Source organism: Neopsephotus bourkii, unplaced genomic scaffold, assembly GCF_033783945.1.
Source record: "Neopsephotus bourkii isolate Nb327-2 ecotype Australia unplaced genomic scaffold, CSIRO-AGI_Nbou_v1 NB_962, whole genome shotgun sequence".
NCBI classification, from domain to species: domain Eukaryota; kingdom Metazoa; phylum Chordata; class Aves; order Psittaciformes; family Psittacidae; genus Neopsephotus; species Neopsephotus bourkii.
This window is the reverse complement of record NW_026901456.1, coordinates 8,328,348-8,355,252: the sequence shown is the minus strand read 5'-3', so window position 1 is coordinate 8,355,252 and position 26,905 is coordinate 8,328,348. Positions and strand designations below refer to the sequence as shown.

Here is a 26,905-nt window from a genome sequence, read left to right as displayed (position 1 = left end):
ACAAGATTCTTCTGCAATGGATTACCTCTGGCAATGTTTTCCAGAGGGTTCATTTGTTGCAAAAAGACCAAAGGTAATGTCACTCCTGGGCTAATACCAGCACCAGTTGTGTCTTTGAAAGGTTTAGTTCCAAAATAAGCATTCCAAAAAGCTTTATTCTCACCTGAATGTCTGAATAGGGGTGAAGTTTCCTTCATGACTGTGTTCTGGGTGTGCATGGCCCCAGCCTGGGCCATGTGGCTCTGTGCACTGCCCTGGCTTTGGGAAGGAGCAGGTAAAGGAGGGACTGAAATTCCCATGGGCTTTTCTTCTTTCAGTAAATCTGCACTCACATAGTGCTCTAAACACCCAGCCAGCATTCAGGAATCATCATGGAGCAGAAGCTGTTCACTGCTCTTGGCTCTTTTAATGGTAAAGCAGCTGCATGAGGAGCTGGAGCTAGCAAGAAAAGGAGGTTTTCAGGGCTGGGGGTGGTGTGGAGACTAACCACGGGTTCCCAGAGGACACAGTCTATATCAGACAGCATCTAATGTAATATGCCATAGCTGTCATTGCTTATACCTGATTCAGCAAGGCATATGCTGATGCAGACGAGCAGGGTTTAAGCACAAGACATGAAATCAGATCAGAAACGAAGGTATAAAACCACAACGGGATCACTGAGAGATGGGTTGACAGCACTTCTGAAGGTAAGTGTGAATTAAAACTAACAATGAATTGCTCATCGGTTTTTTATACCCCTATTATTTGCGCTTGGAGAGCAATCAGGTGCTGGGCATTCCTAGGCGTGGGGCAGCACCCAATCAGCGTCCTCGCGCAGGGTGCTTACCGCAGCCCATTGGTGTCCCCTGCCACCGGGCGCATATAAGCTCAGTGCTGGAGTGCAGTGAAGGCACTTGGCTGATACGCTGGAGGTGGTAAGTATGGCTTAGCTATTACAGAACGCTGCTTTTCCAATGGCAGAGTGCATGGGAGCCATGCCCACTAACCAGGTAACTTTGCTGCGGAAAAGCATGCAAACAGGAGGAATCTGGTAGTCTTTGTTTCTCAGCCTGTTCAAAGGTTGACGCTGATCCAGGGAGTGTCTGCGCTTTCAGAAAGGTCTGAACGAAGCTGAAACTTGGGGAGGTTCTGGCTTTGCGCTACAAGGCCAGTGGGGTGGTAGAGACGGTTGTCTGGGGAGCTTGTGCAGACTCCATCCATGGAGGTTTTCAAGGGAAAAAAACCCTGAGCAACCTGGGCTGAAGGCAGCACTGACCCTGCTCTGAGCGGGAGGCTGGACTGGGCACCTCACAAGATCCCTTCCAGCCTGGGTCACTCCATGATTCTGTTAAACTGATGTTGTGTTTGTCTTGCTCAGTGACAGCAGTGCTGGGGTTTTCTTTAAATAGAGCAAGAAAATATCATTTTGCTTTGGATGGGGCGGGTTCGCATGTAACTCTGTGCCCTGCTGAGTTCATCTTACTTCCCCTGCATTTGAATTAATGACTGTCTTGATTTTCTTCCTTTTGATGTTATCAGTGGAGTCTGATAACCTAATAATTACAATCTGTTATCTGCAAAGTACTCTATAAACGTTAGCCTATGCTCTGTGTCATATATTTTCAGTGAGCGGCAACAACTACAGGACTGTTACATAACTGGTATCTTGGCTTGCCTCCCAGCTCCAATAGATATTTTCATTTATTCTTTGTCCAGTGCCACATCAAGCTTCTCTATCTAGAAAAGTAACAAGGCCATTTCAGGGTACCTACCAACAGGTCACATGTATCTGACAGCCTGATCAGATGATCGGTTTCATCAGATGAAGTTTCAGGCAGGGGTTAGGAGTTGTACTGGGACAGGGGGTTTGGAACTTGATGATCTTATGGTCCTTTCCGACCCTAACTATTCTGTGATTCTATGGTACGTGAGAGTTTTGGTAATCAAGAGAGGACGTAGCTTTGATTTATGACATAAAATGACTTAAAACTGCACTGGAGGCAGTGTGGGGAGATGTTAGCACTAGGTATTGCTCCTTTCAGTCATTCCTGGCTGCAGTCAGATTGTCCATGCCCCTTTCTGCCCATATTTGCTACCCAGCCTGCATGTTTATGGAAGTGACTGCTGAGACCATCAGCAGGGGAGCAGCTCACTGGTGTCATGTCAAGGCCTCCAAAAGATAGGGGAAAGTCAGATTCTTCCCATTGGTACTGTAGCAGGTCATCTGCCGTCTCATACAGACAGTATTGGGGTTCCTACAGTTCAGGTAATTTCTAAGGTTCCGTTCAGAGCCACAGTGGTTTCAGACACGTCTTAATTTAAATCCAGACCCTGGGCACAGTGCTGCAGACATTTTTTAAGTGATTCATAACCAGGATGAGATCTGTGCACTGCTGCAGCACCACACCAGGAATTAACCAACCCTTGAGATGATACATGAGAAATCCTCCAGCAGAGAGGAATGTGGATGTTGACAAGGGCCAGGTCTTGTTTCTTTGCTCTCCAGGCATCTAAGAAAGCACATCTGGATCCGCTTTGGGTGAGCAAACAAATGGGATGCCCGTTCTTGCCATTTCTTTTAGATCAGATGTTAAGGGAACTGAACACAGTGAGCAGAATACAATCGTTATTTTAGAAGGCAGACAGCCAGTAATACTCTTCCTTCCATGCAGTCCTCCAGCACCAACCACCTCAGCATGGCATGCTGCCTCCAACTCTTGGCTTGTGGGCCAGGTTGGCTGCTCCAGGCAGGGGCGATGCTGCAGTTTGTGGCACTTCTTGGTGGCAGCAAGGTAGGAGCATGGATCCTGCTGTCTTCAGGTGGGTGCCTGAAGGGCTTCAGTGTGCTCCTGAGCCCCCAGGGGAAGATGGGGCACAGGCAGCATGCCCACATAGTTGGGGCTGGAGGGAAAAGGGGGCTTATGTGGGGCCCCACAACGTCAGCCTCCCTTGGGCTGATAATGTCAGCAACATGCTGGCAAAGAAGGAGAAGACCCACAAAAGCAGCTCTAATAATTTCAGCCCCCTGCCTTTCCTCTCTTTCCACCTCACTGTGAAATGGTCAAGATGGGCATCACCAGGAAAAAGAAAACAAGAGAAAGAAAGGTACTAATAAAAGAAAGAAAGTAAACCAGCTTGCCTCCAGCTTGGTTGGTAACCAGTGACTTCAGCTGTGAAAGAGTGCAAGCGCCTCTGATACGCTGCGGCTTATCTCTTCTTTACCCACAGAGGACTTTTGCTCCTTCCCAGTTAATTCATTAGGTAAATACAGATTTGCTGGGGGAGACACACTCAAGGCCAACACAAATCCTGGCTTGCAAGAAAATAACATTTTTATTATTTTTCCCTTGATCATCCCAAGACAGAGCAGATTTTGGGGGGAAGAGCACTGGGAGATAAAGTGTGCTGGAAGAGTTGCTGTTGGCTGCAGGGTCCAAGCCATTTTGGCATGACCATCCTTGCACCTTCATGGTGTCTTTCTGCTTTGTGAGACTGGGGTTTGTGTGTCTGGAGGAGAAAAGGCAGCTCAGTGTCTGATGTGAAGGCAATCCAGTGTCTGCTGCCTGCTGCCCTGCTTCAAGCTGCAGTCATGGGGCCAGGCGACAACATGAGGTTGCTGACGTCCATCCTCAGAGATTCCCTAGGGCTTCTGGTTGAGAAGCAAGCCTGACCTCACGCCATGGTGCTGCTCCAACACCAGTATGGTGTACTTCTGTGTTTCAGGGACAGCCCAACGCCCAGGAGAAAACCACAGCCACATCCTCCTGGCCAGTGGGGAAGCCACTGGGAAAGCACGACGTTGACCTCAGGTAGTCCTGACGTGCCGCTTCCAAGGAGCTCCAGCCAAGTGGGTGAAACAGGCAAGCGAGCAGGAGGAGGATGGCAGAAACGGTAATTCAGGCTGTCCTTGGGCTCACGTGTGGAGCCACAGATAAATCAGGTCATGGGGACCCAGCCACAACACTGTGCTGGCTTCTGGTCTGGCCACCGTGACTCAGCTGGGCTCTGCAGGCATAGCAGGCAGCCCGGGTATCCAGGAGGGCCAGAGCCGTGCCTTTATGGCCTGGGATGAAGATGATGCTCTGTGGACCTGTTGGCCTCCACTACCTGAGCTGTGCGTGTTGGCTCCAGCATCCTCCTGTCAGTGGCCTGAATTTCCTCCTGCAGGGCAGTATCCAGAATGGCTTTCCCACATCCCCTCCACTTCAAGTGGCTGCAGACCTGATCCTTCTGCAGGCAACCCTCTGCACTTAGAACTTGTTTAAACTATTCTTTTTCCAGTTTTACCTGCTCTGCTCCTATAGTTGTTCCTGATAATTTTATTTTGCCTTATTATTTGATGCTGAGAACCAAAAAATTGTTTCTCAGTCACCCAAAAATTCCCACAGGATTTACAGCCTGCTCTTACCACCAGAATCATTCTCTAAGCTGTTTTACTGTGGAACTTGCTCTGTACCCCTGAGCACCTTTGCAGCCCTTCCCCGAAGTTTTGTTTCTATCAATTCTCTCTTCTCACTTTTAACACACTAAGATGCCAGAGCATAGGTGTCCTCTGCTGCTTTGAGGCCATTCACTACCACTACACAAGTATTCTCAAATGATTGCAGGGTAGACTTATCTGCAGTTTTTCACTGTTAGAGTGACAAATACTGCTCTTGACAGAATAATTAATTACAAAGCATTACATTTTCTAGTGGGAGGGATGCTTCAACATACATTAGAGCAGGGGAAGATTGACTGGAGATGGTGGCCAAATGATAATTTACCATGTACATGGTCTAGTATACCCCTCCGAAAGAGCAATTCTATGCATCTGTTAGAATCAGGTGTTTGAAATGCCAGTGGGGATGCCCTGTGCTGGCTGCCTTCACACCCAAATGTCATTTCTTGCCTTCCACAATGATTGCCAAGGTACCTGCCTGCTTGTCCTCCCAGGTGATGGTGGGTCTCTATTTCCACAACACAGGAGCTGACCAAGCTGTGTCCGCTCATGAACGGCAATTGTGTGGGGAATCATGGAAACAAAGCCGACAGCTCCTGGATTCTTCCCAACTTGCCCAGTAAGTGCACATGGACACCTACAACACCTGCCTCCAAGTCTCCACACTCCTGCGTGCCCTTGTAAGTAATTCTTTCATGGTGGTTATTTCAGAGTGCAGACAGTATCTTTTTGTGAAGAGGAAGCACTATTGTTACACCAGGATGGTCATGACCTGCAGTCATTTGTTACTTGTCAGTATGAAGCAGTTTGGAGCACCTATTTTAGAAGAATTCAGATGAGCATATTTCAGAGGTAGATTTCAACCAGGGTCTTGTACACATCTGCAAAGTGGACTCTGTGAGGTCTGGTGTTGCACAGCACAAGTGAGGGCACTTCCAACATGCTGGAGGATGTGCAGTAGTGGCTCTCCTGGCTGCAGTGTAATGCATGCTTACACCCCGAAGCTGTGTACCCATCCTGCTCTACAGCACAGTCAGTAGCAGTCACACAGTCATCAGTTGAAGTGTTGCAGTTTGGCTACCCCCCTTCATTCAAACAGTCTGAAGCTATGTGTGAGATTTCAGATCATTAGCAATGTCTTTACTGATGGCTAAGAAACTTCCATGAAAATCAGGGCCTGGGCTTTAAAACAGGCAGAAAATGGTCCACACGGAGGATGCCCGCTATGTGTAAGCAACACAAGAGTGCAGTGCAAAGCAAAGTCATTGCTCTGAGTGGTTCTTGTCCTCACAGCAGCGTGTTTCCTCCCAGGGTGAGATAAGCCTGCCAAAGTGCTCAGACTAGACTCAATGAGAGACGTTTAATAGCCCAGCAAAGCAGACACAGACAAACTATTAAAGATAAGGCTGTCCTATAAATATCAGGGGAGCTGCAGACACGTCCCTGCGGTGCCAAAGATGCAAAACATGACTTAGCTCAAGCATGTGAGGAACTGGAGCCCATGGGAGGTGCGGCACTGCTCTGCATGGATGCCTGCCAGCCGGGAGCCAGCTGGAGGAGTGTCACACCACGTGCCTGGCAGGACATGGCCAGAGCACAGCCACTGGTGTGTGTGGAACCCAGAACCACCTCCAGCTCAGGAACTGCGGAAGAGTGGAATCCACAGCCTTATTGCTGACCTGGCAAATATGCATCCAGGCATGCACTCAGTGCAATCCCTGTAGCTGCTGCCTGAGGATAGGACCAGCTTTTTTCAGTCAAACTGGGGTTTTTCTCTCAACCGGCCAGGATAGTATTTCTGGTTTTTAACAGTTTAGCATTAGGGTGCCAGGAGATGGGCAGCTGGAGGGAGGGGGGTGGCACTGGGGCAGCCCCACATCCAGAAATCAGGCACTGGTGTCTGGATGAGGGGCCTGTGCAGCATCGCTGGGGCAGGGACTGAAACATGGCGTACTGTACAGCAGTGAAGAAAATACACCAGGACACATCTCACCATTTGTTTTATTTTGCAGCAATGAATGGAAGGGGTGGTTTGGTTTCTCCTCTCTTGGTAAACCACAGATAGCACTGAAGTAGCAAAAATCTCTGGATTTTCTGAGATTCCTGTGTGAAACTCAATTTTCTGGGGGTAAAAGCAGAGGACGGGGGCAGAGGGAGATGCTATTTCAATTAAGAAGACAAGATGTTATTTTAACTAGGAGCATTAATTATTTGTGTTTTTCCAAATATACGGAGCTAGACTGGCTCTGAAATCCCTCGAGCCAATTCTAACCCGCCATAATCTCAACAACAATCGCTTTGTTTGCCAGGATTGATTTTTTCCCTGGGCATCTTATGGAATAACATGCCACGAGTAAAAGCAGGTATCCTGGGAAAATAACATCCTTGTCCTCTGCAATCCTGAACAGATATCAGCAGCTGCAGGACTAGAGTGTCTGCACTGCATCCTTTAGGAGCAACAAAGGTGTTTGTCTCAAACATATGTATTCGCATAGACCTGCTGCCTCCGGGCACATGCAGCTGGAGAAGGGAGCTGATCATGCTATGATTATTTATCTAGTAAAATATGGTAGTGATTAGGAAAGGTATTTGATGGGAACCATAGAAAATCTGTTGGTGGCAATGCAAAAGAGCAGGCCAGTTTCTGGTTCCCACCTCCACCCTCCCAGCAAGGCTTACCCCGGCATGAGTCCACTTCTCCATCTCCTTGCTAGAGTCCACCACTGCAGAGCCCGGAGCTGCACAAGCATCTCGCCATGCTGTATCACGTCTTGCTGGGGTTCACATCTTATTCACCACAGTTATTAGGTGAAGGCAAATAAATGGCCTTGCTTTCTTCTCTCAAGCTGTCTTCCTGCAATATAGACGCGTAGCGTAATACACAGCATAAAACACTGAAAGGCAGTGTTTAACTCTCTAGTTAAACATAGCCTGAAGGAGCTGGAGCCTCCCCATGCTGTGGCTCAGCCCCACTGAAATCGCTGAGTATTTGGTGGCTTTTAGAACAGATGGAAAATGGCTGCAGCAGTGGGGGAAGCTCATTTACTGAGTTATTACCTCACATTTATCAGCACTCAGTAGAGGTTGCAATGCGTGCAGTGTGTAACAGCACACGAGTAATACTCCATCTTTTCTGGGCTTGAGATGTAAGAAAGCTGGCTCCTTGTGGTGGTAAAGCCCTGCACTAAGCCACTACCCCTGTACTCTTGCAAAGCAAGAAGTGTTAGTTTCATTCACTCTTGCAAAACCCAGAGGGAGGTGTGTGTGTCTTTAAGTAAATCTGCATGTCATTCCTGCACCACATGGACTTTCTGTCAGCAGACAGCCATCTGCCTTGCTGTGATAGCTGACAAGGATAACTTGGGTTCAAGGTTCAAAGGACGATAGTAGGACAGAGCTGTGCAAAGGAGTGCTGAGCAGTGAGGGAGTGGGGCTTTGCCACCCCACTGAAAGAGAGACGTGCTGGCTCCCCAACCAGGGGCAATACTTTTGTGGCCTCAATAAAAGCAGCCCTCATCAATCTTTCCCCTTTGTCTTTTAAAAAGCCCAAGGACATGAGTCCTCTCACTGCATGGCAAGATGCATTGGCTTTGGGCAAACCAGTCCTTCATTCTGGTTTCAATTGCTTTGACGTGGTTCTTGGCTTCTGCTGGAGCCTGCGACTAGCAGAACTGGAAAGCTGGATTCCACTGATCCAAGGGTTTGGTTTAATTACTTGCAGAAAGCACCCTCCAGAGTGTTCTGTGGCTTGGGCCTGTCCGATGCCTGGGAGCCATCCATGCATGTGGCCAGGCGAGCAGCAGATGGCCCTGAGGTAGCTGAAAATGTGAAGAGCAGAGGTGGCGATGGGTAGGGTGGAGGAAAGAGGAGGAGCCTTATACTGTGCATGGCCTCCTGGCTATCTCACCCACTGCATCGAGGCCCAAGGCTTGTCAGCTCTTCCCACTGCACTTAATTACAGGCCTGGCCCAGAACCTTGCAGAACAAGACATTTCAGAACAGCCCTGAAAATAAATTACCTTATTTTTTATGCAGAAGAATTAATAACTCATTGTAGGAGTGATGGAAAACCATCACTGGCTCCTATTGCCATTAATTGTCAACGGGGATGTTTTCTCTTGGAGCTGGGTTGTCTGTCAGTGGCCTTGCTAAAGTTGCAGAAATCTCACTCAGATTTTCTGTTGGTTCGTGTTGCATAACAGTTGTTTTAATTTGATGTATTTCTCTTTTCTCCACTTCATTTCAGACCAGAAGAAAAAAAGATCTTGCCCAACATCCTGAAGAGAATTGGCTGCACCCCAATGGTCCGAGTCAACAAGATTGGGAAGTCCTATGGGCTCAAGTGTGAACTCTGTGAGTGTCCCCTTTCCACCATGTTTTTCCATGCCATAAGGTGAGGGTAAGGGGTGGTGTTGGAAGAGGGCTTCAGAAGAGGTTCTGTGGAGAGCAGGCAGAGATGGGGAGGGCCAGAGGTGGCACATGTTGGGTTCTTCCACTAATTAGATTACAGCACACTCATCTGTCAGACCAGATAGGATGGTTTGAAGCTGCAATGAATGGGGCTAATGGTAGTAGAGGCATCTCTCTTCCCACATAACTGAAGCATAAGCTCAGAGCAAAGCTGGGCTGAACTTGCGATGGGTGGATGTCATCCTGGCAGCGGGCAGGGATGCTGCAGCACTGCAGTAGCATGCTGTGTGCACAGAAGACTGGCCAAGCCTTCATGAAACATGGTGGCTGGGATGGGGTGAAGGGCACGGTGGGATCCTTCCCACAGCCTAGCCAGGCAGAGGGAGCATCTCAGGTTGCCTGGACACACACCAGCATAGCCCCTGGCTGCCAGACTGAGCTCCCATGCAGCAGGGACACTGCTCTGCTGTGGCATCATCTCCACCAGGTCAGCTGGAGCTGGGCCAGGCGCTGCCATCTGCTGCATCTCTGCCTGTGGAGCAGTGACAGCTTCCCTTGGGGGCCTTCCCACAGTGCAGCCAAGGGGCTGGTTGCAAGGGCAGGTTTTCCAGCAGGACCCAAGTCTTCCCTGCGTTGGGATGTTAGCACAACGCTGGTGCTATATCATGTAGGAGCTCGTTTTAACCTGGTTGCTTTCAGACATCAGGAGAGTAAGATTAGGCTCTCTTTGTGCATACAGACCTCTCAGTCTCCTTTCCTACAACTTTTAATGCTATTAAATAATTTCAGACAAATTAGGCAGAAAGAGATGTTTCGGAGGCAGTCAGATTCATGAGCATTGCATAGCTGGGTGTGAAGGAGTGATTTGATGAGTGCTCGCGGTAAAATTGCACAGTAGGACTTTGCAGTCCTGTTTGGCAGCTGGGAATCCACACACCAGCCCATTGCCACCGGGCACATGGCTGTGTGAAGCGTGTTGTGCTCTTTGACCAGATCCTCTCTCAGGTTCTGGGATCTTCGGGCCCATAACCCTGCAACCTCCCCATTGTACCACCTCTCGCTTCCCAGAATGAGACCTCAGGGAATGTTAGGGGACCGTGGAACAGAGGTGGTGGAGGCAGGAGGATAGGTCTGCAGTGTTTGGTCCCACCTCTGGAGCAGTCTGTCCCTTGGAGGATGTCGCCTTAGGGACATGGGAAGACTTGGTGCCAACAGCAGCCGGGCAGCCAGGGAGACCCCGTTTGCTGGGACGGTGTCTCCCTCCGCTGGCGCAGGAGGGGAAGGAGCGCAGGGCAGGCAGAGCAGCTGCATGGTCCTCCCTGAGCTGCAGGTCAGCACAGAGCCTCTGACCAAGCAAACACACGAATGCAGCACTGCCTCATCGAGGGAGCAGTTACGGTTGGAGGTAATTGCCTGGTAATCCCTGTGCCTCCAGGGATCCCTCTGTACAGCTGGAGTTCTGGCACTTTGCATTATTACATGTAACGATGAGCACAAGGGGTTTTATCCCCATTCAGGTATTGGGTTAATTTCTCAGCCTCAAGTAGCTGTCTCTGCTAGGATGAAGTGAATGACACAAAAAAAGGTACCCATTTCTACCTGTTGTCTGTAAAACATCACCCATTCAGATGTAGATGCTCATCAAAACCTTGGTAAGAAAAGCCCTGCCCCAAGCACCATCTGTGGTGCCTGAATAGGCACCTGTGGGGCCTGAATTGTGTGTGGTAAGGTGTGCCTTGTGGTTTGAGTGTGCCTTGGCAAGTCTCCCTTTCTTGTTGGTAGCTTAGTGGAAGTTATAATTCTGGCTGACACTTAAAGGTGCTCTTTCTGTTCTGTTTTTCTTTATGGCCCCCCATTCAGGGATACAGATCATCCTTACAGAAGGGCAACTCTTTTGCCATGCCCCAAGAAAGACCCTGAAACATTACCATTAACCCTGATAATACCGTGCTCAGAGTAACCACCTTATGTCCAGCTGATTTTAAACCCATCCTAGACTTACTAGCACTGCCTCCTGCCTTCAGAGTGCTGCAGGTATATGAAATGTAGGGGAAAGATGGACTTTTAGCATCCCATAGTGGGTTATCTAATGGTGGGTAATGCTACAACAAGCTGTGGCACCCTGTAAGCAGGTGGTGGATGTGCTCACCTGTGCAAAGGATCATCCTGCAGGGGAGGAATGGGTATCTTCAAATGACTGCAGCAAGGGCTGGGGGAGCAAGTAGCTGGTGCTCCCAGCTGCAGCTTGTCCCTGATGGAGCCTGCCCTTTCATTTCCAGTGGCAAAATGTGAGTACTTCAATCCGGGGGGCAGCATAAAGGACCGCATCGGCCTGAGGATGGTGGAAGATGCAGAGCGAGCTGGGATTATTAAACCAGGAGACACACTCATCGAACCCACTTCAGGAAACACAGGTGGGAACAACAGGGATGCTCCCAACAACTGAGTACCCAGCAGGGTGGCATGTCAGAGGGGCAGGTACTCAAAGAGGTGTTGCACTTGGAGTTACATGGTCAGCTTGGAGCCCCTCAGTGTGGCCATGGGCATCCTGGGGTGCTGAGGTGCCTCGCTGCTGAAATTCGCAAGCACACTCAGGCTACCTGTGGCAAGGCAAACAGCCTCAGGAGCTGAAGGAGCTCAGGCAACCCTGGGTGTTTTCAGGCTGGGAAGCTCTTGAATACCCAGAGGTTCCCAGGGAGTGTTTCCCTGATGGGCTGGAAGATAAATCATCCGGATTGTTTCACTGCCATCCTATTCAGGCACCAGATTATGGTGGGGTGCAAAATGAAGGGGGACAACAGAGGAGCCTCCCCTCTATTCTGTAGCCTGTGCAGGACCATTGGTGCAAGTGTCCATGTCTCTGCTGCACCAGCACCCTCACCATGGTGGGGACATGTATGCGCACAGCATGCTTTCCTGCAAAAATGCCCAGTGGAGGCAGTCAAGGTGCTCTGGACAGAGTGGAGACCATGTCCCTCTCTGCACTCCCCACCTCCTGCTCACTAGCCATGCAGAACAGGGTTCATCTATAGCCATTTTGTTCCTTACTGGCCCGTCTTGCCCTAGCCACCCCCAGCTATGGGTTGAGGAGACCTGTGTGTCCCAGAGCTGTTCCCTGGTGGCTTCCTGCCCAGCCAGGGCAGGCAGGGTTGCACCATGTCCCCTACAGCCTCCCACAGGGACGCACTCCTCCAGCCTCACCTTCCTGCTCTGTGTGGGGAGCAGCTGGCTCCATCCATCACCCACAGTGAAACTGAAGCAGCGGTCCCCTTCGCCTGCTCACCATGGGGTGAAATGTGCAGCTTTGTGTGTGTGTGTCCCAGCCGAGGGCATCTGGGGAAGGGGGAAAGGCATTCCTGTGTTTTGGAAAACAGAGGAAGAGGCCTGAGCCTCTAGGGGCGTTGCAGGAAAGCTCTCCCCAGCTTTGCCATTCTCTCTGTGCCACTCTAATAGACCTCCGTGAGCAGGAGTGATGCTGCAGCTCAGCCTGCTTGTTCCACATTCACCCATGCTCCCTAGCAGTGCTGGCACATGCTGAGAGGCTCATGAAGGATGCCTTTGCTTATAGTTCATCAGGGAACATACCTAGGTTATGTTCACTGGCAGCAGAGATGAACATATAAGCAGCAATGAATGTCAGTTAGCCTTGCCAAATGCTGTTGTCAACCTTTCCCTTTTCTCCCCACCACCTAGGAATCGGGCTGGCAATGGTGGCTGCAGTGAAAGGTTACCGCTGCATCATTGTCCTGCCGGAGAAGATGAGCACGGAGAAGGTCAGAGCTCTGTATGGTATTACCCTGCAGCCAGGGAACATCTTCTGCCCTGTCTCTCTCAGCCTCTCCCTCTCTAGAGTTGGAGTACTCTCTCCTTTAAAGGGTAACGAGCCTTACTGCACACACTGACATAGCTCTGTAGTTACTCAGAAGATTTCCTCTTGAGGGCAAAAAAAAGCACACTGTGATGGCCTGGCTGATTATCTGGTGCATGTAGTCATGTCTTAGCCAAACACCACGTCTGGCTGCAGACACGAAGCAGTATCTGCTGTCTGTGAGGGCAAGGGCTGGATGGTGAGGAGGAGAGGCAGGCAGGTCCTGCTGACCTCCCCTCTGACATCTGGTGTGTCCCTTGGTCTCTGTGTTTCTGTGGTTTTCTGAAACCTGGAGACACCGCTGGTTGTCTGAGCTGCTTTCTCGAGATGGTGGAAGGGAAGTCACTTGCATGAGAGCTGCTGATCGGGTGAAACTGCTTTCCTGGAGATGGCAGAAACACCCGCCATGGGGAGCCAGAACTCTCACAAGCTGCTCAGCTGAACTCCTGCCAGTGAAGCCAGACCCAGACCCTGCCTTAGCTCAAAACTGAGCCTTTCTCCAAAGCACCGCCCTCCTTTCAATCTCACTTAAGCTCAGTCTGGATCAGATGCCACCTCCAGCTGCCATGGGCTTCATCTCCAGGTGCCCCAGCACTTACCCATCCTTCTCTTTTGACCACTTCTCCCCAGCAGCTGCAGTCCCAGTGGATTAATACCCTGGGGATGATTTGTAGTTGCTCCTTCCCTGTTCTTGGTGAGCAGACAGAGGGATTTGGGGCAAAGACAACTTTAAGACCTCCTCCTCCTTGCATGCAAGGGCTCAGACCACAGCACATAGGAGACACTGTTTCCTATCCTGGTTCCTTCTACCAAGGAGCGGCACAGTGTTAACCCACCTCTGCCATTTCCAGCCTGCCCTCTGAGTAGGACAGGGCACAAAGCCAGGCTTGATATCTGTGCCAGCTTTAGGCAGCAGTCCCTGGCTGCCGTGAGGATGTCAGAGATAGTATAACTGAGAACTGGACATCGTATCTCCAAATGCTAAACACCTCTTGCACGCAAAGCTCCTCTGGCATCCAGTGCTGCCATGAGTCCGCAGGTTCAGATTACTGCCTCTATATGGGATCAGCTCTGTTACATCTGCTTTCTTCCCTCCCAAAGGTTGATATTCTGAAGGCACTGGGTGTTGAAATTGTGAGGACCCCATGCACCAGCTTCGATGCTCCAGAGTCTAACATTCGTGTGGCCTGGAAGTTGAAAAGTGAAATCCCAAACTCTCACATCCTGGACCAGGTAAATGACATTCCTCCACTGGCTCTCTTTCCAAACATGGCTTACAGCATGTGCTCCTACAAGTGTGCCTCTGTTTGGGGACTTCATTCAAACTGGCAGCAGAGAAGATTTTGCCAGTGTTTTATGGTGTTTGAAATGTAATTGTAAAGCATGGGGTGGCAGAAACAAAGTAAGGGACCCTTCCAAACCTGTAGTACTTCTACCAGTGCCTGGATGTGGGTAAGGCTGGGTTTTCCTGCACACTTCAGAGACTCCTTCAGGTTTACTTTGCTTCCAATTTAACTTTGACCTAAGAAAAGTCAGTTCCTGCAGTGCTGGGTCTCATACAAGACGGCACTTCTGCTTTCAGTCTGTCCTCGCTGCGGGAAGGCATTCCCAGAGCAAGAAAGGATCTCCTGTAGGGCAAAAAGAGTCAGGGAAGCTCCTTCCTTTTAAGCAAAAGGGAGCTCAGTGTCTGAACACACTGTTCAGAAGCAGCCTGCTCTACGGGTGTGAACATGAGGCTGCACACATTCCAGTGCTGTGCCTGTGTACCCCTGTGGTAAATCCCTCTGTACAGGTAGGACAGCCACACTGCCCCACAGCTCCCAGCCACCTAATGTGATGCACTGCCAACCACAAACGCCTCTACATGACAAAGCAGCTCTCAAAACTGCATATGCATGTATGAAAGAAAGTTTTCCAATATGGCTTTGGAGCAGGGATGGTTTTTTCCCCCCAAGTTTTTTTAGCAGTGTTGTGGGGCTGTGTTTTCAACTTTTTCAAGGCAGCAGAAAAGGTTAAAATGCTTCTGTCTAAGCAATAGACAGAAGTCTAAGCTAGGGCCATGACAAAGGCACCAGAGCCCACAGAACCTGGAACAGCCCCACTGAATAAGCACCACGGGTCCCAGAGTGAGTGTTTGGGGGCACATTTAATCTTCCAGTGTGGGCAAATCCCAAGTGTCCTTGGAGATCTGTCTCGGAGTGACAACCAGGAGCAACACCTGTGACGTGGCCTGGCCAGGCTGCAGTTCACCCCCTGCCAGGGAGAGGAGGGGGCAGCCGCATGCTTTGGGCAAAGCTGGTCAGGAGCTATTGCTAGTTTGGTATGTGACCTGCGCTTCACACCACAGTAACGCACACTGTTCTCTGTTGAAATAAACAGTACCGAAATCCAAGCAACCCCCTGGCTCATTACGACACCACGGCTGAGGAGATCCTGGAGCAGTGTGAAGGTACGGTCTGTGCTGTTGTTTGTACGTTGTACGTGCTGGGGATGTGCAGAAGGCTATAGCCCCCTGGAGAGGCTTATTTTACATCATTTATTGACCCAAATGTCCAGAAACAGCCAAAAGGGCCTCTGTAGGTGAAGGCACCCTCAGGAATACCCATGTGCAACTTCTCATAGCCCACTGCAGATACACTTGAGCCTGCAGGGCTTCCCTGCTATGGGCTCCCATTTCACAACCCTGAGGGAGGAGACCAGACGAATTCAGGCTGTTCCCAAGGAGGAAGAACCAGTCTCTTTGTGGCTACAGAATCTCTGCAACCGGTCAGCTGCAAACACAAGATGGCCCAAGAGGCCTCACAGGGGAACATGAATCCATCAGGGCATGGGGGGCTGCATCGGATCCAGCACACTCATCTGCAAACCAAAACAGACTGAAACTTCACAGGCTAATGATGTTTGATGCGATAGCTGGTGGAGATTGAAGGAGCCCATGTCTATGCAGATAGGAGTAAAATTTATTGCCAGTACTGGGAGCACTGCAGAATGTAAACAGGACTCAAGGGTTTTAACCGGAGAGCAGTTATCATAACACTAAAGCAGTTGGGTAGCAACAGGAACAAAGGAGTCCCAGCCTCCCCTTCTGCACATTGAAATGTGCTCCTGCTGGCTGCCAGCAGTAGTGAATTACAAGTCCTTTTCCCAATGCAGGTGAAGCACAAGTCTCTGATTCTGCTCCTACCAATCTTAAATCAGTACAATTTCACTGATGCCAGTGGGGCTACACCCTACCAACACAGGTGCCAAGGCAGAGCTCTGCCATCTCTCTGCTGTGGATGCTAACACTAGCAGAAAAGTAGTGCCTGTTATTGATACGTGTTGTTATTAATGTAGATGCTTTGCTTCAATGTGGTGTGGTTTGAAAGGGCTGGGAGTACTGAGATACTCCACCCCCCTTAAGCCAGTGGACAACAAAGACACAGAAATCATGAAGACCAGTGGGAGATCTGGAGGTCACCTTCAGCCTCCTGCCCTGCAAGCTCTTCTGAGCTTCTGCACAGGACCATGCTTTGACCACTAGCATGACTGTTGCCTATCCTAGAACACATGGGGTTCTAGCAGCTGAGGGGCACGGGCTCTGCCTCTGTGCAGGGTCCTGAATAGAGGGAATACCATGCTGGAGGCCGTGCTGAGCCCCTGCAAGCTTCTCTCTTCCCCGACCCGCAGGCAAGGTCCACATGGTGGTGGTTGGGTCTGGCACAGGAGGCACCATCACTGGCATCGCCAGGAAGCTGAAGGAGAAATGCCCAGAATGCAAGGTAAGCTGCATGGCAGGGCTGCCTGCTGGGAGCTGTGTCTCCCTGGGTTTTCCTGCCTGTGATTGGATCAAACCTAACCCCACGGCCCACCTGAGCTAGCGGTTGTGGTCTTCACTTATGTGTTCTTCCACAGCAAGCTTGACTTTTGTTGGAAGCAATTTGCCATTGCAAAAGCCTCCCTGCTCTATGGTTGACACCAGTCATAGATGCTCATTCTGCAGAGTCTGTGACTCAAAGCAGACTGGAGGGTTGACAGTTACTGCCCCTCTGTGTAGCCAGTGTGTGAGAGGTACCCCATTCACCAGAGGCAAGTTGAGATAGTGTGCACCCAGCTGCTGGAGGAGCTGGGGATGAGGTTACATCACTGACAGCTTTCACTGTCTCAGTCTCAGCTGTGCTGAGGGAGGAGATCTCAGCACAGATGTAAAGCTATAAGCAACCAAGGAGGTGTCACTGGCAGCCAGCACAACTAGATCCAGAAAGGATTTTGTAGCCACGGGTTTCCAGAGGTTTGAGCTATCTGGCACTGCAGCAGATTAAAGAGCACTCGCACTATCCTAAGGGTTGGGCTTTGGAAGCAGCAGTCACTGCCAAAGAGGTGAGGACAAACACCTTAAGAGTGATAACATTTTAAGCCACCAGTCACTTCAGCAGCTGAACACTACCTAGGATCTATTTAAATAGATATCTAGGTCAATGCAAAACAGTGTCCTTTTATCCTGTAAGCTCTCCTTGCTGCCAGTGGAACGGCAGTTATGGGAAGGAAAACATTGCTGATAAGGCTGTGGGTAATTTTTCCTGTGAGTGGTTTAACAAAACTCCCCTCCGTCAAAGGTCATTGGTGTGGATCCTGAAGGCTCCATCGTCGCTCTGCCCAGCGAGATGAACACAACAAACACCACAAACATCGAAGTGGAGGGCATTGGGCATGACTTTATCCCTACTGTCCTTGACAGATCAGTAAGTAGCCATGTGATGAAAGGCCTCTGTCCCATCTTTGGCTTTGCATCCAGCCTACCCCCAAGGTCAGAGGTAGCCAGCTCTGGCACCCAGTTGTATCTAAGGCTACTTGTGTGCCTTCCCAGTGCAGAACAAGCTGTTGTGGGGGGACTGGAACCCCAGCACTAAAGCACCTGAGTAAATCTGTTCGTGACTGAGCTACAATGAAAAGGTAAATACAGGCGCAAATGAGGAATATGTCACAGTACCAGCCTTCTCAGCAGCCTCTTTCACTGTGATCACACCAAAGAGGTCAGGGCTAAGGCTGCTCTTCATCACCCTAGCATTTCCTGAGCCATCACTGTCACAAGCACCACATGCACACAGCAGAAACCTTGCACCATTTATGGGCTGGAAGACAAGACCAAGCCATATAACACAACAGACTGTGAATGTCATTCTGCTTCTTGTCAAGTTTCTTCTCAGTGTATCTGTGGCACCAGGTACAGAGCTTTAAAGCCCTAACTCAAGCTGCTTGTGATCCCCCATCCTCGTTCTTAGAAAGGTCCCCCACAGCCTCAGACCTCAGATTCTTTCTGCTTTCAGATGTTGTGCTAACTACATCTCTGTTGTTGACACATGGCCTTAGAACTGGGACCTGTAATAACCTCCAACTCTTTTTGTAGTTGGGTCTGATTTTGCATTGCAAATATTGACCCTTAGTGTAGCACAGCCTAGGGCATCATGGACATCACTCCCTCTACAGCACCCTGATTCTGGACCTTTCAGACATCCCTAACTCCCCAAGGAAAGGGTGCTGGCTAGACAGGCTAGAGTGGTTGCCTGCAAAGCAAAGGCATGCCCTGCAGGCCAAGGATGTCCTGACAAATGTATTTGCTTTCAACAAGTATAGAAAGCAGCTCAAAGCTGCCAGACGTAGGCATCAGCACCATGGAATACCTCAGAGGGTAGGGACAGCCTGAAATAACACTACCAAGACCCAACCTTCTTGCTTTTCTCTTCAGGTGGTTGATCAGTGGTATAAATGCAATGACAGAGACTCGTTGCTCATGTCGCGCAGGCTGATCAGGGAAGAGGGACTATTGTGTGGTAAGCACCAACAGCACCTCCTTCTCTTAACACATTTTCTGAATCTCTTCCTTTTGGAACCAAAACGCTTTGGTGTGGGTGCTTTCTGCATTTCGTGCCTGCCGGGTGGCTGCACCCTGAGCTGGTGTGTAGGGCTGTGTTGACTGCAGAGGTATGGCAGTGTGCCTTTGGTCTGGGATCTGACTCATCAGCCACAGTAATTATAGAAGCAATAACTCTCCTCTTACCGGGGCACTTCTGCACATGGAACTGGATCTTCAGGCCTAACCCCGTGTGGTGTAGTGTTACAAGGGCTGAAGAGAGGATTAATGGGGCTCGGGGCAGGACAGGTGGGCTAGAACTGTTGCTCCACTGACAACTCTGTGAGGCAGGACACTTGTTGAACCATTGCCACACACACAGGAGGTGCCAGGTTTGGACCAAGGAAAGCTTGGAAGTAAAGAAAGTGTAAGATGTTCTTACTGAGCATTTCTCCCTGTGCCAACAACCTGTAAGTGATCCCACCAGCTTTCCAAAATGAAAGGATGCCCTCAAACAAACCCTGCCTGTGCCCTAAGAGCCCCCACAGAGCATCAGGGTTTTAGCCAGCGTTCCCTGCCACCGAGCAGCTAGCCATAGGTTCCCATCCAGGATCAGGCAACACGTAGGCTTATAGTTACAGCTGATAAAAGCCCTGAGTACTCACATCCAGGGAGTTTTGGAAAAGATCAGGCCATTTGTAATGAAACACTTAAATGTTGATTTAACCCAGCAGGCACAGAGTCACTGTGTTTCACCAGAAACCACTTACTGACCCCAACTATAATTTGTGAATAGCTCCATGTTCCCTGAACTGCATTTTTTAGGGCCTTTCCCCATTTGTTTGAAAAATGTGCTAATTAACCTGCTGTAAAATACGTGCTGCCTTGAATGCAGTGTGTAATTGGCACACAGATAGTGGAATGTGTTTGACTTCCAGTGCTTGAACTACTGGTGGAAGAATTGCCTCTGTAAAGCAGGGACCTGCTTTCCTTACGTGCAGCAAACCACATGTGTGCACACAGGCACAGGAAGCATTCAAGTCTTCCATCACGTTGGCTTGGTATTCTAAGCACGAGTGTAATGTTTATGGATTTTTTTCAGTCTTTACAATGCATTTAAAGCCAATCTTTGATTGCCAGATATGTCCGTTAGAAGGTCTAGGTTTGGTGTGGTCTTTTCATCACCCAAAGGAAGGGTACGGTGTGGGCAGCAGAATGTCCCTCTGTTGAACCTTTCAGACCTTGGCCTGCCCACAGACTCACCACAAGAAATGGTTCATGAAGTTCATAAGATGACTCTTAACACTGCCACAAATGCCGATTGCCAAGAGCCATCATATGAACATATCCCTTGTTCCTGATCCTAAAGCCTACGGGGCTGTGGGGCTGATTGTTCTCCTATTCCCAGTGTCTTGAGCCTGGTGTAGGAGGTGCCACCTCTGCTATTGTTTTTCTTGGATGCCTGTGTGCCATTAGCCATGGCAGTGCCGTGCCCCATGCACTGGAACTGTGGTCCTACACCCTGGGCAGCCCTGATGCTTGTCTCTCTCTTCTTGGTACCCACCCAGGAGGCAGCTCGGGCAGTGCCATGTCTGTTGCTGTGCAGGCAGCCAAGGACCTGAAGGAAGGTCAGCGCTGTGTTGTCATCCTGCCCGACTCTGTCAGGAACTACATGTGAGTTTCATGCTTCCTCACCTGCTTTCTGGTGTTGGGTGGGAGCTTCCACAGCCTTCTCCCCAACTCTGCATACGCCATGGCTTGGGTCCGTGGGGCCCTTCAGGGACACTGCTGAGCCCTGGTGGCATGGGTTGCTGGAGTACACACCAGTACCTCTCATTGCATGGCATCCAGTGTGAGCCCAGAGATGGGAGTCCCCCTGGAGTAACTCATAGGAAAAACAAAGCAAACGACAGGGATAAATAGCATACTGCTGTGGCAAGCACCACGGGCTGGGTCTTGGGATGCTTGGGTTTTATTTCCTCTTGTCACTGACTGACTGCACGGAGCAGGAATGAGTCAAGCGATGGTTTTTGAACTTGCATGCCTAAAGTTAGGAAGGCAAATAGCTGACATGCTTACAGGAGTTACTGAGCACCCGCAGCTCCCGCTGACCTTAAAAGGGGCTAAGAGCAGCCAGCTGCAAAAATCATGGGAGCCCCGGGGCAGTGCTGCGGTCTAGTGCATGAAACAAAGCACGACTTCTTCTGGAGGGCTCACAGACTCGCTCTTTGTTGGTCATTTCTAGGTCCAAATTTCTGAATGATAAGTGGATGATAAAAAACGGTTTCCTAAACGACGCCCAGGAGCACAAGCCTTGGTAAGACAGCTTCCAGCGGTACAAACTGTGCCTGGAAATTAACAACTTCAAAGGAAAGCATTATCTGTTAGTATTTAGAAAACCTGCTGGATCCCTCTTCTGAGGGATCAGAAACCCCTGTTCTGCAATCAAAGTCTATGAAGGAGATGTTTACATCCTGAAGTTGCTGATCTGCTCCCACATGGCAGTCATTGTCCAGACCACCTAAGCCCTGCTGAGCAGAACAGTTGAGTTGAGGGGCACGTTTAGCTCCACTCACAACCTCCTGTGTTCCAAGGAACATGGGGCTGGTGGGGAGACGGCTCTCTCCTGTAGCAAGCACCCTTTCAAACAGCTCTGAAGGTCTTTTCAGGCAGGGAACAGTACATTTTCACTTTCCAGAGCTTCAGGCCAGCAGAGATGAGCAACTGAGCTGTCTCTTGGATGCCATGGAGAAAGAGCCCCTTCAAGGGAGGGAATCACACTGCTGATGCCAACTGACATGCAGCTGGGCTGATGCCAGTTGACATGTGGCCGGGCATATGCCAGTTGTTTAGAAAGTGCCTAGTCTCACTTTGAAGACAGCAGGTATTGCTGATGTCACCTGCTCCTGTAGGGTACTACAACCAGGGGTTATTGCAAAATATTTCCTAAAACCTCAATACATTTCCAAGGCCTCTTGTGCCTGTTTAGAATTTCTCTTCCAGCCTCTAGCAAGGATGAAGGGCTGAGATGAGTTGGGAGTTGCCTGTGGTCCCCAGCAAACAAACGTAATTTGTCCTGTATAAATCACACAAGCATCTCTGCCAGGCTGTCTCCTGGAGGACCTGCAGATGCTGCATTTTGAGGACCAAAGATGCAGACCAAAGAAGTAAAACTGATAGTCCTCACCACTCATGAGCTTGGAGCAAAGCCCTCAGTAACTTCCTTGGATTCAGGACAGCTCCACACTTTGCCAGCTGCTGGCCTCAGCCCTGCCTCTGGAGCTGTATGAACACTGGGCTTGGCTTCAACAAGACCTGGCCATGGCAGACTTGTAGCATCACTGCTTTGGGGATAGAAGTGGGATGATCCTTGCAGGCAGGCAGAATGTCTCTGTGTGGCTGGTCTCATCTCTGCTGGCCTTGCCTCGCTGAGCAAGGCCCACAGCCATGCAGCAGAGGGTAACAGCTTGGTGCTGCCATTTGTCTTTCAACAGGTGGTGGAACATCAAGGTGCAGAAACTGAATCTCTCGGCCCCTCTCATTCTCCTCCCTGAAGTCAGCTGTCAAAAAGCAATTGAGATCCTCCAGGAGAAGGGATATGATCAAGCTCCTGTTGTTGCTGAATCAGGGTAACTATTTTTACTCTTTACAAAGATGGCCATTCACATAGGAAAAGCAGCCACAAGGAAGCTAAAGAGAAAGTGCCTTTGCTGATCCCATGATGGGGCTCTTGCACTGGACTCTGTGATGCGTGTGTCTCTGTAAATGAGCCAGTTAAAGTCAAAACCAAATCCAGTGCCCACCAGACTCAGCAGAGGTTGGATCAGTGCAAAGGGAGGCCAGAAGAGAGGTGAGGGCTAGGTGGAAAACCCACGCAAATAAGCAACTGGAGAGACTGCAAGCTTTCCTTCTCCCATCTGCTAAGTCCTGCTCTGCAACAGCAGACTTTAACCACTCTTATACCAACAGCTTGGGGAGGACAAGAATCCTCCTGTCCCACTAAGATGAGGAAAAAGTTGGTGCCTCCCGTTGACAGCAGCAGTGATTTAGTCACTGACTTTGAGGGGAGCCGTTCAGCCCCCACATAAATCATGTGCTCTGTCTCAGCCCTGACCTTTTGGAAAACTCCCTGTTCCCTTACAGGCTTATTTTGGGAATGGTGACCCTCAGCAACACCCTTACCTCAGTGCTGAGTGGAAACGCGCAGTTCTCAGACTCCGTTACGAAGGTCATCCACGACCAGTTCTCAAAGGTACTGCTGTGCCTGGTGGCATCTGCTGCCCAGGGATGGGGACATGGGGAGAGAAGCGAGACCACCCTGAGGTGTGACAGGAGCTGGGAGAGGAGGGCAATGAAAAAACAGAGAGGTGAAAGAAGAGAGGTGGGAGGGTGTTGGCAACATCATGGAGATGAGAGTAAGGACAGGCAGCAGCAAAAATGCTGCTGAGCCTGTAGGGTTCAGACATGGGAGTTTTCACACCAGGAACAAAGCATGTGAATGTCCACCTCCAGTCTTACACTGTCAGAGGATTTTGTCCAGCTGGGGATTCAGCACCCTCTGAAATCAGAGCCCAGGCATTGCCAGGGCTCAGCAGGGCTGGGGCAACAGGCACGGGCCCTGGTGGGTGTGCAGGAAAGAGATGCCTGGGTTGGATGTCCATCAGTGGTCCAGAGAGGGAGTGAGGTAAAAGGATGGTGTTTTAGGGGAGCTGGAGCCATCTCCTCATGCTAGCCCACAGAGGCCCTTTGAGCTGGGGGGAGGTTTAAAGGTTGGACTTGATGATCTTAAAGGTCTTCTCCAACCTAGTTGATTCTACAGAAAAGCCTGGTCTGCAGGTGGCCGGCATGCCCTCCCATCTCCGCATAACAGTGTGAGTGGGTGAGGTACACCTGATCTTGGTCCAGCTGCATGGCACGTTGGCAGCTCATGGCTTAGAGGCAGGAAAGAGGCTCTGCTACCACTGCCCTTTAAATGTGAAGTGAAGCTTAAAATGTCTCTTTCTGTCCTGTTCAGATTGGCCTGGAGGACAGCCTCGGCAAGCTTTCCCGCATCCTGGAGAACGACCACTTTGCTATTGTTGTACACGAGCAAATGCAGTGTAGGTATCTTCAGCAGCACTGTGTGGGCTTTGCATAAATGCCTGAGAGGGGAAAGGCAAATTCTCAAACTGAGCTTGGTAGGTATAAGCCCTTACAGCAAAGATTTCTGCCCTTTGGCTCTGCAAAGCCCTGGAACTGCCAACTATTCACCCATTTCCTTTCCTGACACCACAGAGATGAGGGGAGAGAAGGGAAGCCTTAATCAAAGGAGTCCAGGACTAGCACCAGGATGTGCATCCTGCTGGAGCCCTTCCCAGATCCTGGCCGTGGGAGCTGTGTTGTCCTCTCCATGCAGGGGTGATGCTGAAGCACCCACCATTTCAATCCCCTCCCTTCATCTCACGGTTTCCCATAGACATCCACTTCTGGGGATGAGAAGTACTCATTAAGGGATTTCATTTGGTCCCCTCTGACAGCCGAGGTGTACTGTAAGTAGCACCTTCAGGTGCAGTGCATTTGCTGCACAGCTGTAGGCTCAGGCCTCTAGTTCTTGTTTAGCCTTTTGGCCGTGAATTCAAATCACTGCCTCACTGGTTGTGAGCAACAGAGGAAACAAGGGAAATGAGAGATCTCTGCAGGCTTAGTATTCAAGGCATGGCTGAAAGGAGGCCTACAAGAAATCTGGAGAAGGCCTTTTTACAAGGGCATATAGTGGTAGGACAAGGGGGGGAATGGTTTTAAATTGAAGATAGATTTAGACTGGACATTAGGAAGAAATTCTTTACTAGGAGGGTGGTGAGGCACTGGCATAGGTTGCCCAGAGAAGCTGTGGCTGCCCCCTCCCTGGCAGTGTCCAAGGCCAGGTTGGATGGGGCTTCGAGCAACCTGCTCTAGTGGAAGGTGCTCCTGCCCATGGCAGAAAGGTTGGAACTGGATGATCTTTAAGGTCCCTTCCAACCCAAACCAGCCTGTGATTCCATGATTCTATGAAAGGAGAATTTGTGCACATTCGATAGAACTTAGGTGGAATTCAGGCATCTAAGTGCAAGGAAACAAACTATACAGTCTGCATCCCATTGCTTAAAGACCTTCCTCTGTGCATGCCCAGAGGCTGTACCATCTTCTGAACACCCCTGTTCCCTGTTCCCTTAGAGATGCAGCCAAGAGACATCCTTATGCCTGTGTGCCCAAAGGAGCCTAGGTAATTAGATATGCTGAGGGAACTTAGGGTGCTATCTGATGCTGGTGCTATCAGACACCTACCCTGGAGGTCCAGGGTAAGTTGAGAAAGATGAAAACAAATGTGTTGGACCGTGAGCAAGCCCTGCATCAGAGGCACATGGCTCAAGAGGCACAACACACACTGATGGGTACATCTGTGTGTGAGCCTTACCTGGACCACAGCTGGATGTAGGGATGCTCTGCCAATTCAGGAGCACCACTAGACCAGTCCAATAAAGCAGCTGTACCAGCAGCTTTGGTTTATTCTCGATCCACTGTACAGCCACCCCCTCCTCTGTGAAGCAAACCACTCAGTAGTCACATGCAGTGGGACCGCATGAGGGTTGCTGACACATCCCTGACAGAGGGATCACACCTTGCTGCTCCTCTGACCACAACTGATACGGTGGCAGGTGCTGTTCTGCAAATCTGACCTAACACACCCTTCCAGGGCAATTATACTGTAAAACCTCTAGAAGTACAAATCTGGCCTTATCTCAGGGGAGTTGCTTTGTTTAAAATGTTAACAGCATGAAAAAGCAGTCAGAAGACTCATGCTTAGGTCTTCTAAATTAGGGCTGAAGGGTGTAACTGTACTAATTTTATGGGATTACACATGCTACATGCAGAGCATTCCTACAATATTGTGCTGTGTTGACTGCCAGCAAAGGGCTGCCTGTTGAACCCAGGGTCTCTGAAACCAACCACATGCAAACACCCCAACCCCTTTGCTTCCTTCTCTGTAGCCTGCTGCCCCAAAGCCGGCTCTAAAGCTGGCTTACAAGTCTAGACATGTTCCCGCAAAATGCTGTGAGCAAAAGTCCATCATTCAAAGCTGCCTTTGATGCACATTTTCAGTTCACTCACTGAGAATAATGCTGGGCAGAATCTCCTTTCTCAGCTTTGTTGTCACAAAATAGTGAAGATCTGTTTTGCATCACATTTCAACACAAATTAAATGGTACCCACTGAAAAACATCTGCCAGCTGCACGCAGTGCCTCTTGTTCTGGTTTTCAGACAACACCCATTTGCTTTTCCAGAGCTGCTGTTTTAATGCTGTCGTAGTTACCCCCTTATTTATTACCTTATCCCCACACCTTCAGAGCCTGCATTTTATCTCGTGTTTGGGCTCTGGTGGCTAGTTCTGTTTTATTTAAGAAAACATTTATCAGATAGCTAAAGCAATTCTTGCAATGCTGTTTCATTAATGGTGGTGCAGGACATTATGAGAGCAGAGTAGAAAGCGCCTCGGTGCTGCTCTTAGAGTCTCATTAGTTTGGCCTGAAAAGCTTTGAGAAGACTGAAGCAAGACTGCAACAGAGGTTGGATAAAAACAGCTGGGGAATTAAGCTTCCTGCTCTGGTAAAAGGTGCATTATTCGCAGCTAAAACCTCCCTGATGTGACCTGACCGAGGCTGCATCAGTGTTTCCTGTTGAGGCAGAGCAGAGACAGCTGCAGTTCCATTGAGGTTTTTGTTTCATAAACAAACAGCAGCCCCTGCACAGCTGGGTGGGGGGTTCTTCTGGTTGTATTTCCACTAAACTGGCGTTTTCTGTGCTTGCAGTCAATGGGAACGGCAGCTCCTTCATGAAGCAGATGGTGTTCAGTGTGGTCACAGCCATGGACCTCCTCACCTTTGTCAGCAGAAATGAGAAGGAGTAGCAGAGCAGCTTGGCTGTACCCTCCTCTGCTCCTCCGGCAGAGCCAGCTGCCCCCCGAGCATCCACCTCCTGGCGAGGTGCTTTCTGGTCTGATCCAGCTGATCGTTTCTCAGAATGACTAGGTGAAAATCGTACTGTAATGATCATTTGTCCGCTAAATGACATCCCAGAATACCACTAACAACAAGATAACTAATGCAGTTGTGTTTAATAGCCATGTGTGGTTACATGGAGCTTCCCACGTATGAAGGGGTAACGCAGGGAGGGGTGGGGATGGGAAGGGAAAGGTTGTTATTGCACAGATTTTAGCAGGTGGGGGTTTGGTGCCGGGAGGATGGTGCCAGACTCGTTTCAGTGGTGCCCAGTGACAGGAGAAGGAGCAATGGACATAAACTAAAACAGAAGAAGTTTCACCTCAACACGAGGAAGAACTTATTTATGTTGAGGGTG

At 49.9% G+C, this 26,905-nt stretch overlaps 1 protein-coding gene and 1 long non-coding RNA gene across 4 annotated transcripts; one reads left to right on the top strand and one right to left on the bottom strand.

The window, feature by feature from the left end:
- The first annotated feature begins 2,841 nt into the window (after nt 1–2,841).
- Nucleotides 2,842–26,653, top strand: LOC133215287 (cystathionine beta-synthase-like). Of its 3 annotated transcripts, XM_061359230.1 has the most exons (16): nt 2,842–3,873; nt 4,949–5,103; nt 8,670–8,776; nt 11,113–11,247; nt 12,527–12,606; nt 13,803–13,934; nt 15,081–15,150; nt 16,371–16,462; nt 17,297–17,422; nt 18,427–18,511; nt 20,100–20,205; nt 20,777–20,848; nt 22,026–22,160; nt 22,675–22,783; nt 23,546–23,630; nt 26,359–26,653. In XM_061359230.1, exons 1-16 carry the CDS (start codon nt 3,862–3,864, stop codon nt 26,454–26,456), a joined length of 1,599 nt encoding a protein of 532 aa, XP_061215214.1. In that variant the 5' UTR covers nt 2,842–3,861; the 3' UTR covers nt 26,457–26,653. The 3 variants fall into 3 exon arrangements, with proteins under 3 accessions (XP_061215214.1, XP_061215213.1, XP_061215216.1); XM_061359229.1 differs by lacking the exons at nt 2,842–3,873; nt 4,949–5,103 and adding an exon at nt 7,532–8,558; XM_061359232.1 differs by lacking the exons at nt 2,842–3,873; nt 4,949–5,103 and having other exon boundaries at nt 8,429–8,816.
- On the bottom strand, nt 10,743–13,803 carry LOC133215303 (uncharacterized). The gene is made up of 3 exons (XR_009726369.1): nt 13,538–13,803; nt 12,035–12,189; nt 10,743–11,165 (listed from the first exon to the last, which is right to left on the bottom strand). It is a non-coding gene; the product is annotated as an uncharacterized LOC133215303 (long non-coding RNA).
- Nucleotides 26,654–26,905: the final 252 nt, after the last annotated feature.